Here is a 16,211-nt window from a genome sequence, read left to right on the forward strand (position 1 = left end):
GGATGTGTGTGAGGTGTGTGTACATGTAAATATGTCTGTGGCACAGTGAATCCAGATCCTGTGATGTGATACTCACTGGTGCCTTCCTCTGAAACCATTCCAAGTCCTTCAGCTTTATTCTGTCTCTCAAAAGCATTCAGATCCAAAACGCTGTCAACATCAAACATTTAGTCGGTTAAACGACGTGTACAGCCCGACACACTTTGCTTCCACTTCCACCTTCTCAAAATAATGTTTATAGTAGAAGAAAACCTCAGCTGTAAAGATCAAAAGAGGTGATCAACAAAATGTTGCATATGGACTGGATTCATTACAGACCTGCAGGTCTGCATCAGAGCCTGAACGCTAAGGAAGAATCCCACATCCTTTTTGTCCTTCAGATAGTCCAGCATTCTCTGCACACAGACAAAAACACAACAAACAAACAAAACTTTCCTGTCAACAGAAACCTGCTGAAAATGATGTTGTTAAACTGAGAGACAAAAGTATAATTTTCTAAATGTGCGTAAAACTCTCATAGGCTCTGTTTACCTGCTGTACATCACTGTTGCCTCCATTGAGGATGGAGATTCCCAGTTTGAGTGTGGAAGAAACCATGACTCCTGGTTCACCTGAAACAAGCCGCGACATCAGAGGTGTGTGCACAAATTTCTTTTCATGAACACATCACTGCGTCTCATTGCTCTGCACTGCCAAGTGAACTGCATTACAACATTACAGCATTTATTAGCACTATTAACATCCAGCAAAACTTAAGGAACGATCTTTCCAATGTGTTTCATATACTTGCTCATGTTATAATTGTAATAATTACACACCCAAGGCAAGAGTGTGTTGTTCTATATCTCAAATCTCAATCTGGGTCCTAGCATTAAATGTTACATGAACTGGCCCAGACAGCACTATAATGGATCAGTTCCTTAATAGAATCAAGGTGTTTCTATGAATTTATTTCTAGTCTATGCTATTGATATTATTTATGTTATTGGGTATATCATCACAAGTGACAAATAGTATGTGTGTGTGTGTTCTGTCCCAGAATATAGCCGCTACCTTTGCAGGCGCTGATCATCTGCAGCACCATCTCTGCAGCCCCGCGGTCGTGTAGACGTGACTGCTGGTACAGAAGCCTCTGTTTCTCCATCTCCTTTTCCTATGGAGCAGAGCAGGAAGGACACAGCTGTAACCCTGCCAACACACACTGCACTGCCCCCCGCACTCAATCACTCACTCACTCACTCAGACAGACACACACAGTCGCACAATCAGCTAAGTAAGATGACATAAAATAACTCATAAACCTCTCATTTTACTCATGTTGCATGTTTACAGCATTATAAATGTGATGTTTTATCACAGTCACATTTCTGTTATGTGTTAGCTTAGCTTGGCACAGACTAGAAACAAACTAGTGTATATCTTCAGCCCAGAATCGAGAAAATAAGTTGTAATAGCTCTTTCCAGTGCATTTTTTCCACTTCAAACAGACTTAGGGTTTCTGCATTACTGCATCTGACATTATGCTAATAATGCTAAGCAAAATCAGATTCTCAGTCCAATTCTCAGACAATGGCCAAGATGACACACCACTGTACTTGGCCAAATGTTAAGCTTTACCGTTCAATATCAACTTTCAATTAATCTGATGTTTAAAAATACATTCATGTCTCAGACACAGGCCCACACACTCTCACATGGGAACACAGTGTATATTAGTGATGGTAATTATTCCAGCTGTTGATCTTCCACAGACAGCAAACATTCGATGGCGGCAAACATTTCTTCCCAGAGCATAACACACACTTCACACGCTCTTCTGAGGAAGCAACAGTAGTTGTCTGAGTAACACTTACAGCATGCAACTCCTACTTCTAAGTGCAACTTCATGTTGCTCTACTGTATCTCATGGCCTGCAGCAGCAGTATCATGTGTTCCCTGTCTGCTTTGGAAGACATTTACTTGAGTTGACTGGAAGTATTCCTTTGTATTTAAGCACTGGACCTTTGGGAAGTCCAGTGCAACTGTAAGGTAATTTAATTAAAATGACTATGAATTATTCAGTTGCAAGAAAAAAAATCAATTTCCTGAAAAAAGAAAAATCTGTTTCAACTACTTAAATAATATCATATTATTTAATGTGTTTCAAAGTGTTTGATATTGTTTACTCATGTAACAACAAACACATTTAGAGACCTTCAGTATAGTGTAATACTTAATAGCTGCTTCATAATGCAATGCTCTAATTCACTGTTATGCAATTTTGCTGCACAGTCGTGAGTAATAATTGTATTACAATACATGATTTGCCTTTGTTACAATGACACAGTATAGCTGCTATGAACAAGCATCCTGTTGACAAAAGAGATTAGATTTGACCCTCCCACTGCACACCATGCATAAAGCCCCACCCAAACTGAATCTACCCTTCCCTCCGCCCCCCCTCCCTCGTAAGCCTGACTGTTATGGAGCAATTTTCCTCTGATTACAGAGGCTCTGGTTATCTTTTCAGAAAACTGTGTGCATATTTTGTGTGTAAAAAAGGCCGTGTTTGATTATGAAATTGAGCGTGTGGGATGTGTATCTGTGAGTTAATGTTTGCATGAGTGTGTGTTTGGGACAGTGTGTATGCACGGCTGACTGTGCAGGCTTTTACTGCAGTCCTTGGTGAGCACAGAGAGGGAGACTTGTTTACATTGTCCAATTCAAAGTAAAGACAAACAAAATCAGTTACTTGTCAGTTGTTAGATTTTGAACGAGAGTTATCAGGTGAGTCCTTGTGGGTGAACACATCCCAATTAGCAGGTGAGTATTAGGAGTGTAAGTGAGGAAAAGGTGGTGCAAGTCCGGGAGAGAATGACCACAGACACAAAAGATCAGCACAAGAGAGCTGGATCTACTCTGTGGAAACCTGCTGCGAGGTTTGGCTTCATAACTGTTATCAAAGTTTACAGGAACAGCTGCTCAATTCAATCTTGAATGGCAGCATCACATTGCTGTGCAAATATCACATACCTTCTCTAAAAGGATGAGTAATGATATTAAAACACATTAATTACATTTTGACAGGCTTCTTTCACAGCTGTAAGTAATGTAATAGCAAAGACCACAGGACCAAAACTGAGACAAAAATAAATATTGGGAGATTAATCCAAACTACCACTGCTGATTTACTAATTATACTTACTATTTTTAGGTGCTGATTCACTGTTGCGTTTATATTCTTAGGAGGCACCTGGCTGGCAGTGATAGCTAATCAGCACTCACAATTGCTTGTTTGTGCATTGAACATTATAGAACATGTTTACAGCAGCATTTTGAAGTGACGCAAGTGTACAGTATATTTCATTTTTGCAAACTTAAGAAATGTACAGTACACATTTATTATAGTGCCACTGTAAGTCCTTAGTAGTTATGTTAAACCATGCTGGTCATTTGACCAAGTCAATCAACCCCTTTCAAAAATTCAGAAGCACATTGGGTTTGGAAATTGTGATTCTGAGAAAAAAAAAAAAAAAAAACAGCTGGCAAAAACTTTTTTGACCCTAGTTTCATTTTGTTGTCTTTAGCTGCACCATCTCTCTGCACTCCAGTCATGCAATTTAGGACATAAAACAAATTGAGTCTGCAACATCAGGACGACTGGTGGTCCGAATCCAGCAAAGGCATGCACAGGTCAGTCCACCATAGCAGGAAATACACAAGTGGTGTGAGTGAATGAGAGAAACGCCAGGAAGAGGAAAAATGAGAAATGTTGTAACATAGGTGGCTTGGGGGGGGGTGTGCCGAGTGTGATGACGTGGTGTGGTCACTCAGTGCATGGGGAGTTGCTTCTCCGCTGACTCCCCTGTCTCCCTCCCCCTGGTCCCCCCATACCATCTCTGTCTGTCGCACCTCAAAGGAAGACTCATCCCCCTCCTGTTCTCCCCCTTCGTCCTCCTCACCCATGTGGCAGCTCTGGAGGGAGAACACAGCAAGTCAGCGACAACGCGTGGATTAGATTTAGAAACCTCACTCCATGCAACAGCTTCATGAGAGTTTGTTGAATAACTGAGAAGTCAGAAATATGAATTTATATTGTACATAAGATTCACAGGTTTCTTCTAAAAAATGGTCTAAAAACAGACTGAGCTGTAATTTCCATTTTATAGATCTCTTGTGCACAAAGGTTAGATATGAGAAACTTGATGATTCTGGTCAACGACCATCCGTACGTCTTACCTTTGCCATAATATCAGCGTATGACATATAAAGGTGGTCAACGTCAAGCTTACTGTAACGAGAGAATGTACGACAGGGATCAACCACACTGTTACAGTGAAAAAGCTGTCACAAAGTTGATTTGCACAAGGAGCTGAAGGCTCTTACGTCTTTTCTGTAAGAGCTGTCCGGCTGAAATGAAGAATCAGCTGATGAAGGGGGTCAGGCTTCGTCTCGGTCTCTTCCTCCTCTTCCTCTTCTTCCTCCATGGCTTTCTAATTAGTGTGACAAAAGCCTTAGTATACAGTACACTACAGACAACACGTTTCTATTGGTATTCTTATAAATAAGGAGAGGATGACTTACAGACAAGTCATCAATCATCTTGTCCTCAAATGAGTAACCCTCGGTCTCTAACCAGTTTCGCTTGTATGCATCCAAGAACATGTTGGTTGCCCTGTGCCTGTGAGACAAGTGATCAGTGAGTGTTAGTAAGTGTTGCGATGTAAAACCTTCTATATTATTTTTGAGTATGACACATCTTATTACGTGGGGATGTTGTAGAGAGGCGTCATCCTGAAGCAGGCCACCACTGCCCTGCGACGCTGCTTGGACAGCAGCTTGTGCCACACCATTTTCTTTGACTTGAAGGGATGCTCAGTCTGAAGCAAGGAAAACATGTAAATAACTAGGTTGTCTCTAACAATGGCTTAATCTTTTATGTGCAAGTCATCTGTGTCTGCTACGAAGGACTTGAGCTTGTGTCTATACTCACCACTTCAATGTGGTAAAGGACAGCAGACACTTCTTGTACCCTCTTAACCACCTTCTCAGGGTCCTCAGCATCTTCAGCCTTTCCAGACATCTCCTTATAAAGAGACATCTGCCAGCGCATAGCTGGGTCCTCCACCTTGAAAAACATGTAAAGTCCATTGAAGACATTTTCGGGTAACACTTTATTTTAAGGGGTCCTTGTTCCTGTGTATCTACCTAATTAATTACAGTGTAATTACCTATGTAACCGTATGTAATAACATGTACTTACATTGTAAATACATAGTGTATTTTCGTGTACTTACAGGTCCTTGTTACACTTGTAATAAGAAATGCTTGTGCAAAGAGAGAGGACAACAAGCATTTCTTATTACAAGTGTAACAAGGAGCTGTAAGTACACCAAAATACACTATGTATTTACAATGTAAGTACATGTTATTACATACGGTTACATAGGTAATTACACTGTAATTAATTAGGTAGATACACAGGAACAAGGACCCCTTAAAATAAAGTGTTACCCATTTTCGAGATAAAATGTACATTCATTCTTATTTCGTAAAACAATTAAAAAGTTGACTTGCCTTGCCTTGAAGGTGCAGATTGTTGGTCAAGAACTCCCTCACTTCTTCATCTGTGTCTTTCTACAACAGAAAACAACAATGCAGGACATTCATAATTCTTTTTTTTTTTTTTAATTCATTCAAGACAATCAAAATATCTTAAAAATATATTTAGCAGTGAACTTAGATGTAAACGACAAATTTCTTGATAGATTTCTTGATAGTGAGTTGGTTTCAAACACATCAAAGTACCAGTGAGTATCTGATTTTGGCAAGATTGATGAGCTCCTGGTCTGCAGGAGAGCACATATTGAGGCCGATGGGAAGCATCTTCTTTAATGCAGCTACGATAAGGGAGGTCTGCACAGAATAGCGATCCCCCCGACGCTTCTTCTTGGTGCGCTCCTGCTCTGAGCCTCCAGACTAAAGAGAGAAAGAAAAGTTCAGACCAATTCAACACTGTCTGTATCCAGCCCCTACACTTCACACACCAACGTCTCCTGCTCAGACAATATTCTGACATCAGAGGTTTTTGAGAAGATTTAACATAAAAGTCACTAATAGGAACTAGTTCTAACCAAGAATAAAAAGTGATTCAATGTTTCAATGAGATAGCAGGAACCAGCTGCCAGTTACATTTTACAAAATGACATGCTGATAGGCCGATACAGTGAATTGACAACCGAGTGAAATCAATTATACCTCAGCTGAAGACAAACCAACAATGTTGTGAACATCAACCTTTGTTGAGGTTTCAGGGGGCGTCACTGCTGCATCAGCTACGGTTGTTACGCACAATGCAGTCTCACTGTTAGTAGTGCAGTGGCCAGACAGGGCACATCCTGTCTACTGGAGAGCACATAGAGCAGCACAAGTCTATATGGGACCAGCTCCATCGCCCTGGAGCTCTTCTCACACACTCCTGTCCTGGAGCTGCCAATGCTCATGACTGACTGTTGTCTGGCCTCACAGCAGCCTCTCTGCCCCTCAGTCTGCATGCTGTCTGAGCATGTGAGTAAATAATTTGGGCAGGGAGAGATGTTGTGATGATCAGATAACAGAGGCTCTCTTCAGTGATGCCCATCTGATAGCCAAGGAGAGGAGGTTTTCTAATTTATCTTAGAGCAACCATGTAAAACAGCAATCAAACAGTGATTACATAATGATTTAACAATTATATGGCGTCAATAAATTAGACATGGAGTGGCGAGTCCAGTTAGTAAATATGATGTCAGCCATCTGGTGATGTCGAGCTAGCTTTACAGTAGTTTCCCCGACAGTCCCAGGTAGCTGCGTATGCTACAGATGGACAAAGCAAATGTAATGGTAACAGCAAGAGATAGTGTGGCTTTTTGATGTAAACAGGTAGTGAACACTGAGCCAATGTTAATATTGAAAAAGAGAAGAGTCCCCCGGCACAGGAATCTTTACCATAAAAGCTGAAAGAAATCCAAGCGTCAATAACATTTCAACATCACAGATGGCACGGGCTCCACAACCGTAACCCACAGGGACGATTTGAAAACAAACTGTTTATTAATCAAACAAAAACAGAGTGATGGCGCTCGGCTGCAGGAGTGCACACCACAAATAAGATGCACAACTGTTCAACCGAGCGCCATGAAACCTCTCAGGCTGCTACGATCTACTGCAAAGACCTTTCATCAAGCCGCTCCAGACCCCTACTCACACATATGAAAACAAACACAGAAACACTGAAGGATGTCACGAACACACACACACACACACACACACACACACACACACACATTCAACATCACTACTATAATTGCAAATCTCCCATTCACAGAAAATATTCTTAACATTTAATCTAAATCATATACATTTCACCTATAGATATGCATTATTATACTGTAACAGTGATACAACCCTCTGAGTGTGTCTTTGTCTGCACTGTATGTGTATGGATGTCGGGGTCTGTGTGTAAGAAGTGTGGTAGTCCGCAGTTGAGCTTGATGAAATGCCTCCCCAAACTCAGGGTGCCATGCGATCAGCACAGCGCTCGTGCACAAACACAGTCTAACCTCTCCATCTCCGGCCTAGTGGCCCAGCGTCCAACACCCGACACAGGATATAAGGAGAAAACACAGTTAGGGACACTCCTACTACTACCTTAATGCAATGTACTGCCTGTATTGTCCTGGAAAAGGATGTTATTAGTTATGCAATAGCCTTTTACAATAACATTTATCTAAAAAGAAAATCTTATTATTGACAGGAAAGTCATTCTTATCCATAGCAACTTCAGGAAAAGAAAGGAAAATGTCGCTGAGAATAGGGTGGTGTTAGTGACATATTAATTATTAGAGTTTAGTTTCTTAATGAGTTACAGCTCAAGATACAGTATATAGCAAATGATTAAAACATCTTATCAAATAGCAGGCTATGTTTAACTTGGCCACTTGTGTGTTTGTCCCCTCTCACCTTGCTCATCTTGCTCTTACTGTCAGCGGTCAGGAACGACATGTTGTTGATCTCATTCATGACCACAAAGTTCTGCTCCTCTCGTTTAAAGTTCTGCAATGACAACAATGTTACGTGGCAAAAAAGAGACAGGAATCACAGAACAGCAACAAAAAAAACAACAACAATAACAACAAAAAAACACAGAAACTGGGAAACTCACGTGGGATTTGGACCAGAAAATGAAAACCTCTCCCACCATCCTGAACAGTTCCTCCGCATCTGGATCTGGGCAGGTCAGCCACCTCGCCCTACAGACAGAAAGAGCAGTGACAGAAATAGATTAAGTCTGATACCAAAAAAGCATCACAAGCTTCACTGCAATATACATGTACTTTATCACTGACACATCTCTTATACCAAAAGGTTACCTGTTATTGTCCACGTAGCGAATCAGCAGAGGGTACAGAGCATACAGGTCCCGACAAAGCACAGCAAACTCATCTCGGATGGTCCCGTTTTCACTGTCCACCTCCATCTTGCCCTCCATGCGCAGGTGATCCTCCTCAGCCACTACTTTTCCTGAGCGCTTCTTCAGCTTCTCCATGGTGGGGATGAAGTGAGATTTGAGCATCTCTGGTTTAGCCCTGCTCACAATTGGCTGGGCGAACACTGGAGAAGGGGTACAGAGGAAGCAATAGTCAGTCGTACTAACAGTGAACATAGTTTTCTCCAAATATTACATTAATAATTTCACTATTTGGTGTGGCTCCGGTGGGTGCTGCTTTTTCTGGGAACCACCTAAGTATGATGGCCTTCTGCTCTTTGTTGGCCAGGAGACTTATCCTGTTTAAATGGAAAGATGCTTCCCCCGCCATACGTATGGCCAATGGATAAGGGAAGTTATGAGTTATGTTAATTTAGAAAAAATTAGATATACTGTAAGAGGGACCACTAGAAAATTCTATGTCATATGGCAGCCATTTATCTCCTTTGTGGAAGGCACGGCAGCTATTAACATATCTATGTAACCCAAATGTATGTTTTTTTTTGTTGTTTTTTTTTCTTCTTCATTTTCACTTCGTTATAGTCTTCTTTTTTATTCACCTAGTCTGTGTATGTGTCAATCTGGATGTATTGAAATTTTCTTGGGTTCCAGTACAAGTGGGTGGGTGGCACGGGAAGTTTGTTTGTTTGGACAGGAACTAATCTTGTTTGTTCCATGAGTGAATTGTATTTCTTGTATTTGTTATATTTGAAAAATAAAAAAGACCTTGATCAAAAAAAAATATTACATTAATAACATGTGAAAATGTGAAATGAGCCATTCATTGAGTTCTCACTCAGGACTACTATACAGTACTACAACTTCTGCTCACTCACCTGCCAATCTCTTCATCCAGGAGGCCTCATCTATACCCAGGTTATTAACTACAATTTTCATGATGCTACCCAGCAGATGGTTGAGCTGCTCGGAGGTGACATCCGTGCAGATCTGGCCCTCCTGCTCGGGGAAATTCTCTGGGCCCCTCTCCCACCATCGTGGGAGATAGTTACACAACATGGGCAGTGTGATCTCAATCACATGCGGCATTTCTGTGTAGCGAGCCCCAGATTCAGCCAGATCATGAATATCCTTCATCAGTATCTCCAGCTCTGGGATGTCAGGGCACAGTTCCTCCACTTGGTTAGGCAGACCCAATACTGAGGACAGAGGTGATGAGACAATTCATTTAATACTCTAATAATAAGACTTTCCTAATAATTCAACACATGTAAAATGAAAATTTAATAGAAATTGCTAAGGAGAACAAGGTGATAAAAAGCTAAAAACCTACTGGATCTCTCTCTGGGAGTCTTGGTGGTGTAAACAGAGAATGTGTTGAACTCATTCAGCACTGGCTCAAGGAAGGCTACCGGCATTGCAGCTGCTAAGTGGGCCAAACACTCGCCGAGAGCTGGTCGCTGTCTGCACAGGAGAAAAACACCACGCAATCTTTATAAAACCCCTACAGTACATACAGTACAGCCAAGTCAAAATCAACTCACAACCAATCTTTGACAGCATAGGTTTTATTTAATGTAGTTTTTCACCTGAACCAAAGGTCTAAGGATAGAGGGTGTCAATGTAGAAACTTCTGATTCTGCACTGTAGAAACTTATTTCACTTTAAGTCACATAAAAATGGATGAATGTAACTCTGTCACAAATATCAACTCTCATAGATCCAGAAGGGTCTTGACTCACTTCTCAACATGTGGTGTCTTCACAGTGCCCAAAGAGTAGATACTGCACATTAAGCGATAGCAGGATATTTGCAAGTCGTCCACTGAGAATGTAGAGAAGAGCTTTGAGTCAGTTCTTTGAAGGGAAATGTTGAACAAGTAACTGAGTGGAGAGAAGCACTTCACTCACGGATCACATCATCTCCGAACTGGTGCTGGGCAATATGGTCAAACAGTGAAGTGAGGACTGGCAGCAGAGCAGTGGTGGTGTAGTTAATGTTCTGGGACACACCCTTCACCTACAGAAACATTCACATATACACAAATAAAGATATCAGCTCGCAGGATGAATGAACACCAGTGTGAAAATAAAAGCACGTGTTGCAGTCACTGACCTGATTTCTACTGGACACTTTGCCCAGTTTTAGATTCTCAACCATCTTCTCAATGTCATCAGCAGCACTCTCAAAGAACTGACGCAGAACAGCCTTCACAATCTCAGGGCCTGATTTCATAACAGTCCTTGAAAAGGTGAACACAAAAGAATGGCCCAAAAAAACAAAAACATAATGTCAGATGGTTTGTTTCTATTTTTCTCTGCTCAGGGAGGTGTTGGTGCTGTGATATGAATAGATCGTGAGTTACCTGGCGTCCAGTGATCGTGAGAGAATGTGCAGACAGTTTACCACTGCACCGGCATCCGTTCCTGAAAAGAAAGATGTGTTGTCAGTTTCTGTACACATCCACTTCCAAAAATTCAATCTACTGTAAAGGTCAGATTTATTTTAAGAGGAATACCTATTGCAAGATCCATTTTAAAAAACAGAAAACAGAGCATACAGTTATAGTGTGTTAGAAATCATTCATACTGAAACATGTAAACTAATAACTCATACTGTTTAATAACTGAGACTTAAACGTGTTGTTATGGTTCAGGTGGACATTGTGCTGATACCAACATTTTGCAGTTTGACATAGGAGCCTTTCAAGCTAAGCTCAGTTACAGTGGTGCACTACTGAGCCAAGCTGAAGGGCACAGACTCAGTGTGTAGAGCTTGTCAGTGTCCAGTGACCACTGGATAAACAAGAGTGAGTGACTATTAAAGACATGTGGTGGTGGAAGGAGAGGAGAATGGCGATAAAGCGCACAGTGCCTCGTATAAAAGCCAGGCTGTGAGAACACATCACAGAGCTGCAATACAACGCCACCTGTGGATACCTGACACCAGTACAGACATTCATGCTCAAACACCTCTCTGCTTGTAGTACAAATCCGAGTCTAGGCCTTAAATGCAACTAAGGCAACTTTTAAAACACCAGAAGAATAAGAAAACATCAAAGCCAAGCAGAAGCTGATCTTAGAAGAGAGAAGCGTTAGACGAGGAGACCCAGTGAGGAGGGCAGAGAGAGTAAGAGCGTGGGAGGATAGACGCAATGTGTGATACAACTCTGATTAGTATTTAAATGACAAGGGAGGAAGGAAGAGGAAGCAAATAAGATCTGGACAAATAAAAAGGAATTAGACAGGAAAACAGATACAGAGGAACAGAGATGGTGACTGGGCATAATGCCACCATGCAGATTCCTTACCAAAAAGAGATACTCTGTGCCTCACCAAAGCAGCCAACTTACAGAAGATACTGAGGTAGGAGGAGAAAAGAAGAAAGGGCAGGAGAGGGAGGGAGTACGGTCAGGGAAAACAGGGAAGGAAAGGTGTTTGAAGTGACACAGAAAGCAAAAGGGAAGTCACGGGAATAAAGGATATTACACAGTAGGAGAGAGATGAAGAGACATGGAGAAGGAGAGGACAGACACTATCACATGAAAATACTGTATAAGGAAAGGTACATGGTAAGGTAAGAGAAGAATCCAGTTGTTTGAATAAGCTTTTACTTGCACACCTTGCAATCATCTCCTTCTCCTTATTGGAGGAATGGCCTCCACTACCCAAGACCTTTGCAGGAGTGGAGAGGAAGTACAGGCAGTGGTTCTTGAAGTACTGATTTATCAGCGGCAAGAGAATCTGAAAAAAAAAAATCAACATTAATTATTCATTACACAAAATAATGACTTTTCTAATAAACACACCACCTTGCCAACAACCAGCCTCCTCCAAGTGAGCTCATAAACAGCAGCAGAGGTATGAAGAAATGATGACTGATGAATCCACAAACCAATTTTTGGTTTCAATTCCCAGCGCTGAAATGTAATATGTTCCCCACCAACTCTGAGGTGAAGTTCTGTTACAGTCCATTACCACCATGTTGAAAACAAGCAAGAAAAAAACCCAAGTAGCTGACCTTGGCAAAGAATTTGATCTCTTGTTCATGTGGTGACTTCTCCACTCTTCCACTGCTAACCACAGCCTCTGTTAAAAAAATAGAAAAAGGAAAGAATTAGTCTGGCCCAAGTCAAATTATACAGTATATAGCTGCGTTGTGAATTACTACTGGAATATTGATACTACAGTACCAAGATGAGCAATGAACTCCTGGGCAATGTCCATCCATTTAAGAAGCTTCTGGAGGAAGCCATAGGCAAAACGCTTCTCAATAGAGGAAATGTCCTGCTCCATGTCCTTCAGACCCCTGAGGATGGGGACAAGAGGGAGTAAAAATGAAAGAGAGAAATGAGTAGGCGGGGTTGGCTTATGGTCTCTCAGACATATGCTTGAGAAAGCAAGTCTGGGGGTCTGCACCTTTTTCAGACAATCTCTCCAGGTAGACATTTATGGTGCGACATTCATACTGTACACATGAAACGTTTATAGAAAGTTGGACAGAGACTCCTCTGAGCTGATATTAAGATGTGGGGGAAGGGGTCTTTGACGCTGTCTGTGTATAAAACCACCTGAATCCTGAACCTTACAAAGAAATGGTATAATACCCTGCCTACCTTGTCACTGCGTATCCATTGAGCTGGAGGAACTTGAGAAGGTCCTGAGCTTTCTCCCTGTCCCTGGCCTTCTCCTTAGCCGTCAGGGTGTCATAAGGAACGAGCAGCGGATGGGTGCCACCGCCTGACGGGAGCACAAATCAATTTTTGACAATCAAAAAAACTGCAGACTCGAAACAGAAATGCAAAGTTGTGTGAGAGAAACCCCTCGTACCTTTGGCCTGCAGCTCTAACTTCTTCTTCCTGCCCCAGGTGTTATGGTAGTTTTCTGCAAGCTGTTCAGCCATAGACTGCAAAACCAAAATCAATCTATTAACCAAAATATGAGATCTATCAGTGCTGTGACAGAGCACTGGTAGGTGAGAGAAAGACACATACCTGCAACTCTCTGGACAGAGCCATCGCTGTGATGTCTATTGGCTGAGGGCTGTAGCCATGACTGGGATCATAGGTCGCCTGAAAATTGAAAAACAGTAGAACAATGACTCCTTTAAAGGATCCCAGGGGGTTCTCAAAGACAGTGGACAGCTTTTATTTTCATGTAGTTTCATCCATTTAAGAACGACAAATCAATCGAATATTGTGTCACTCTAGATTAGTAAGAGACCCATCTCAGCTTCTGGTAGCACTTTGCACAAACAGACAAAATGGCATCCAACTTTTTGCACAATACTGACTGTTTTTTCACTCCTTTCTCTTGTACCTGAGCAGTTTGGGAGATTTTGCGAGTGGTGGTGGTGGCAGCAGCTTTCTTTTCAACCTCTCCCTCCCCATCCCTGGCTTTCTCCAAAGTCCACTCCCAGGCCAGCATGGCTTTGATGGATTCTTTGATGGGCCAACGATAGATCTCCTTGTCCTGAAAAACAGAGATGAGAAGTTCATGCTTTAGGGATTGCTTGTTCGGCAGTGCTGGCCTCCTCAGATAGAAAGCTTTGTTACAGTTTAGAGTTTGCATGTGAGCTTTCAGGTTTCAGACCAGTCTGAAGGTGACAAATAATTACCTTTTCAGAGAACGTTTTGTACGGTCGGAGCATTGGATGAGTCTTGGCATTCTCATCTAACACCTCCCCATAGGTCCAGTTGTTCTGAATCTGTAAATTGATTTAACCATTGAGACAATCATTACCATGCAGTGACACTTTAAAACTCAAAACAGAGCCTTGATTTATATCTGATGAGGTGCAGGTTTCATAACTGACCTTTTCAAAGGCCCATTTGTCGTGAGTGTGCTCTGCGTACTTGTTGATGAAAACGTCCAGCCTCTCTGGGATGATGGTGCTGTCAATAAATAAACTCATATTTAACAAATTCCACCTTACTTTCACTTGGCTTATTGCTTTTGAATGCCGTTATTAGTTTTGAGTAGCTGTTTGAATAGAAATTGGTTTGGTAGGTAATAGTGAATATCTATTAAAAAAAACGTCTTCACAGTTAGTTTAGAGTTATTGTTTATTTTCTAATTAAAAAAAGACAAAATAACTTTAGAATTAGAATCAAGAAGCTTAAGATAACTCTGATCTTAAATCTTGAAAACTGTAATTCTAACATAATGTCAAATGATGTTGAAGTATTGTTTCTTTTTTTTTTTGCTGTTGTCTGTTTTTGTGAATTTAAAATCATATATACAGTTTTGTTTTGTTTTGTAGGTCACTGTGAACTATTTTTATAATGGACCTAAATGTTCCACTATGCGCTCACTTGGTGGTCTCCACTGGCTTGGGATCAAAGTTGCCTTCAGCATCAACAGAGGCCTTTTTCTCAGTGTGAGAGGAATAAGTGGCATCCACGTAGTCAGGAGGGATGGCTCCTGCTATGGCACAGAGGCAGGGCATGGCGATCTTGAAGAGCTCTGCGTCAAATTTCTACAGTGTAGATATCGCAAGAAAAGTCAAATTAATAATGGCTTGAGTTTTTATCTCCTGTAACACTGTATGAGGAAACCAAGAGATTCATTGCTCACCTTGTGCGCTAAAGATTCAAAGATTCCCCAGAAGAGTTTACGGGAAAGATGCAGCTCTTCCTCTGAAGTCACCCCAAAGTTAGCCCATCCGTTAGGCAAGCAGTAATACTTCCAGCAGCGCTCATAATGGTTGGTCAACAGCTGAAATATTCAAATTGCAGAGGTAAACATTTGCAAAAAATAATAATAATATTTGCAATCAAAATAAATTAACAATCAAGATAATTTACTGCCCATAATTTACCCAGTTACTCTTGTGTATGTACAGTATGTTTTCCTTTATTTTATAAGATAAAATAAAAATGCAACTAAACAGATATAATTAAAAAGCAGACAAACCTTCAGAGGCATCTTTGCATATTCATTGAGGATGGGCACATCAAATACAAGCCGTCTAAGCAGATGCTGCAGCATGGAGGGTCGAAGGTACCTGTGAATGAATCACAAGGAATGACACTGCTTTTTTCCCTACTGTGGGTCTTTTTTCAATGTCAATGTGTGTGCTGTCAAGTTTACTGTTTTGGTCAAATGAAAGACATCATGCATCTAAGAGACAGTTTAGTTTGAGTACTGACTTGCAGAGCGACATGAGGCACTCCTCAATGACATCCCTCTGAGCCTTGGTAAGGGCTCGGCCACGGGACAGACGGTAGATGGTGTGGAGCATGGAGTCGATCATGATGGCCCTGTGGTCTGTCCCAGCAAACAGGGGGGCACACTTGGTAAGCAGAGGCAGAACAGCCGAACAGAGGTAGCGGTTTAGTGCCAAGGCCATTTCAGTCGTACTGAAAGCCACCTGTAGTCAAATAGGAAGACAAAAAAGGGATTTATGAGTGCAACTCTTATACAGCCACATAATGGTGACATCTAGATTTGACTGTTTTAAGGCTGTCTTGTGTCGTTCCCTGCTCACCGTGTCCAGGGAGGCTGAAGCTCTCATGTCAGGCAGGAAGCCGACCTCCAGCACATGAAGCAGGAAGTCCTGGTTATCAATACCATAGACTCTGTCAAGGAACAGCACCATGGAGGCCTTGTGGTCTGGCACAAAACTGGCTGACATCTTGGGCTCAACAATCTGACCATCTGGGGTTTGGACAAATTAAATCACAGATGTAGGAAGATGCCACAGCATTTTATGAAAACTGTGTTTTTTTTAATACACTGCCCCAACA

The 16,211-nt window shown here is 41.6% G+C and overlaps 1 protein-coding gene across 20 annotated transcripts in view; it reads right to left on the reverse strand.

Moving 5' to 3' along the window:
• ryr1b (ryanodine receptor 1b (skeletal)) overlaps positions 1-16,211 on the reverse strand; it is a 69,146-nt gene that overhangs the window by 14,241 nt on the left and 38,694 nt on the right. For 7 of the 20 annotated variants that reach the window (XR_015037481.1, XM_085795793.1, XM_085795794.1 and 4 more), the window contains 37 exons: positions 15,953-16,122; positions 15,615-15,835; positions 15,379-15,469; positions 15,040-15,180; positions 14,778-14,941; positions 14,279-14,357; positions 14,081-14,170; positions 13,783-13,935; positions 13,458-13,535; positions 13,294-13,369; positions 13,080-13,203; positions 12,657-12,772; positions 12,485-12,552; positions 12,086-12,207; positions 11,775-11,824; positions 10,830-10,890; positions 10,580-10,706; positions 10,375-10,483; positions 10,207-10,288; positions 9,798-9,928; positions 9,343-9,663; positions 8,391-8,631; positions 8,183-8,270; positions 7,981-8,073; positions 7,581-7,595; positions 5,788-5,958; positions 5,557-5,616; positions 4,973-5,107; positions 4,747-4,859; positions 4,564-4,660; positions 4,366-4,472; positions 4,219-4,270; positions 3,874-3,954; positions 1,054-1,153; positions 532-611; positions 319-395; positions 77-150 (listed from right to left, as the gene is read on the reverse strand). Coding sequence is in view for 19 of the 20 variants with exons in the window: in XM_085795793.1 (XP_085651919.1) it covers positions 77-150; positions 319-395; positions 532-611; positions 1,054-1,153; positions 3,874-3,954; positions 4,219-4,270; positions 4,366-4,472; positions 4,564-4,660; positions 4,747-4,859; positions 4,973-5,107; positions 5,557-5,616; positions 5,788-5,958; positions 7,581-7,595; positions 7,981-8,073; positions 8,183-8,270; positions 8,391-8,631; positions 9,343-9,663; positions 9,798-9,928; positions 10,207-10,288; positions 10,375-10,483; positions 10,580-10,706; positions 10,830-10,890; positions 11,775-11,824; positions 12,086-12,207; positions 12,485-12,552; positions 12,657-12,772; positions 13,080-13,203; positions 13,294-13,369; positions 13,458-13,535; positions 13,783-13,935; positions 14,081-14,170; positions 14,279-14,357; positions 14,778-14,941; positions 15,040-15,180; positions 15,379-15,469; positions 15,615-15,835; positions 15,953-16,122 (4,158 nt within the window). In the remaining variant the exon portion in view is untranslated. Of the gene's footprint in view, positions 1-76; positions 151-318; positions 396-531; positions 612-1,053; positions 1,154-3,873; positions 3,955-4,218; positions 4,271-4,365; positions 4,473-4,563; positions 4,661-4,746; positions 4,860-4,972; positions 5,108-5,556; positions 5,617-5,787; positions 5,959-7,580; positions 7,596-7,958; positions 8,074-8,182; positions 8,271-8,390; positions 8,632-9,342; positions 9,664-9,797; positions 9,929-10,206; positions 10,289-10,374; positions 10,484-10,579; positions 10,707-10,829; positions 10,891-11,774; positions 11,825-12,085; positions 12,208-12,484; positions 12,553-12,656; positions 12,773-13,079; positions 13,204-13,293; positions 13,370-13,457; positions 13,536-13,782; positions 13,936-14,080; positions 14,171-14,278; positions 14,358-14,777; positions 14,942-15,039; positions 15,181-15,378; positions 15,470-15,614; positions 15,836-15,952; positions 16,123-16,211 lie in introns of all 20 variants that reach the window. The other 13 variants (XM_085795809.1, XM_085795801.1, XM_085795806.1 and 10 more) reach the window with 4 other exon arrangements.

This window comes from Trachurus japonicus, chromosome 13, assembly GCF_045865225.1.
Source record: "Trachurus japonicus isolate A0001 chromosome 13, Traja_1.0".
NCBI lineage: Eukaryota > Metazoa > Chordata > Actinopteri > Carangiformes > Carangidae > Trachurus > Trachurus japonicus.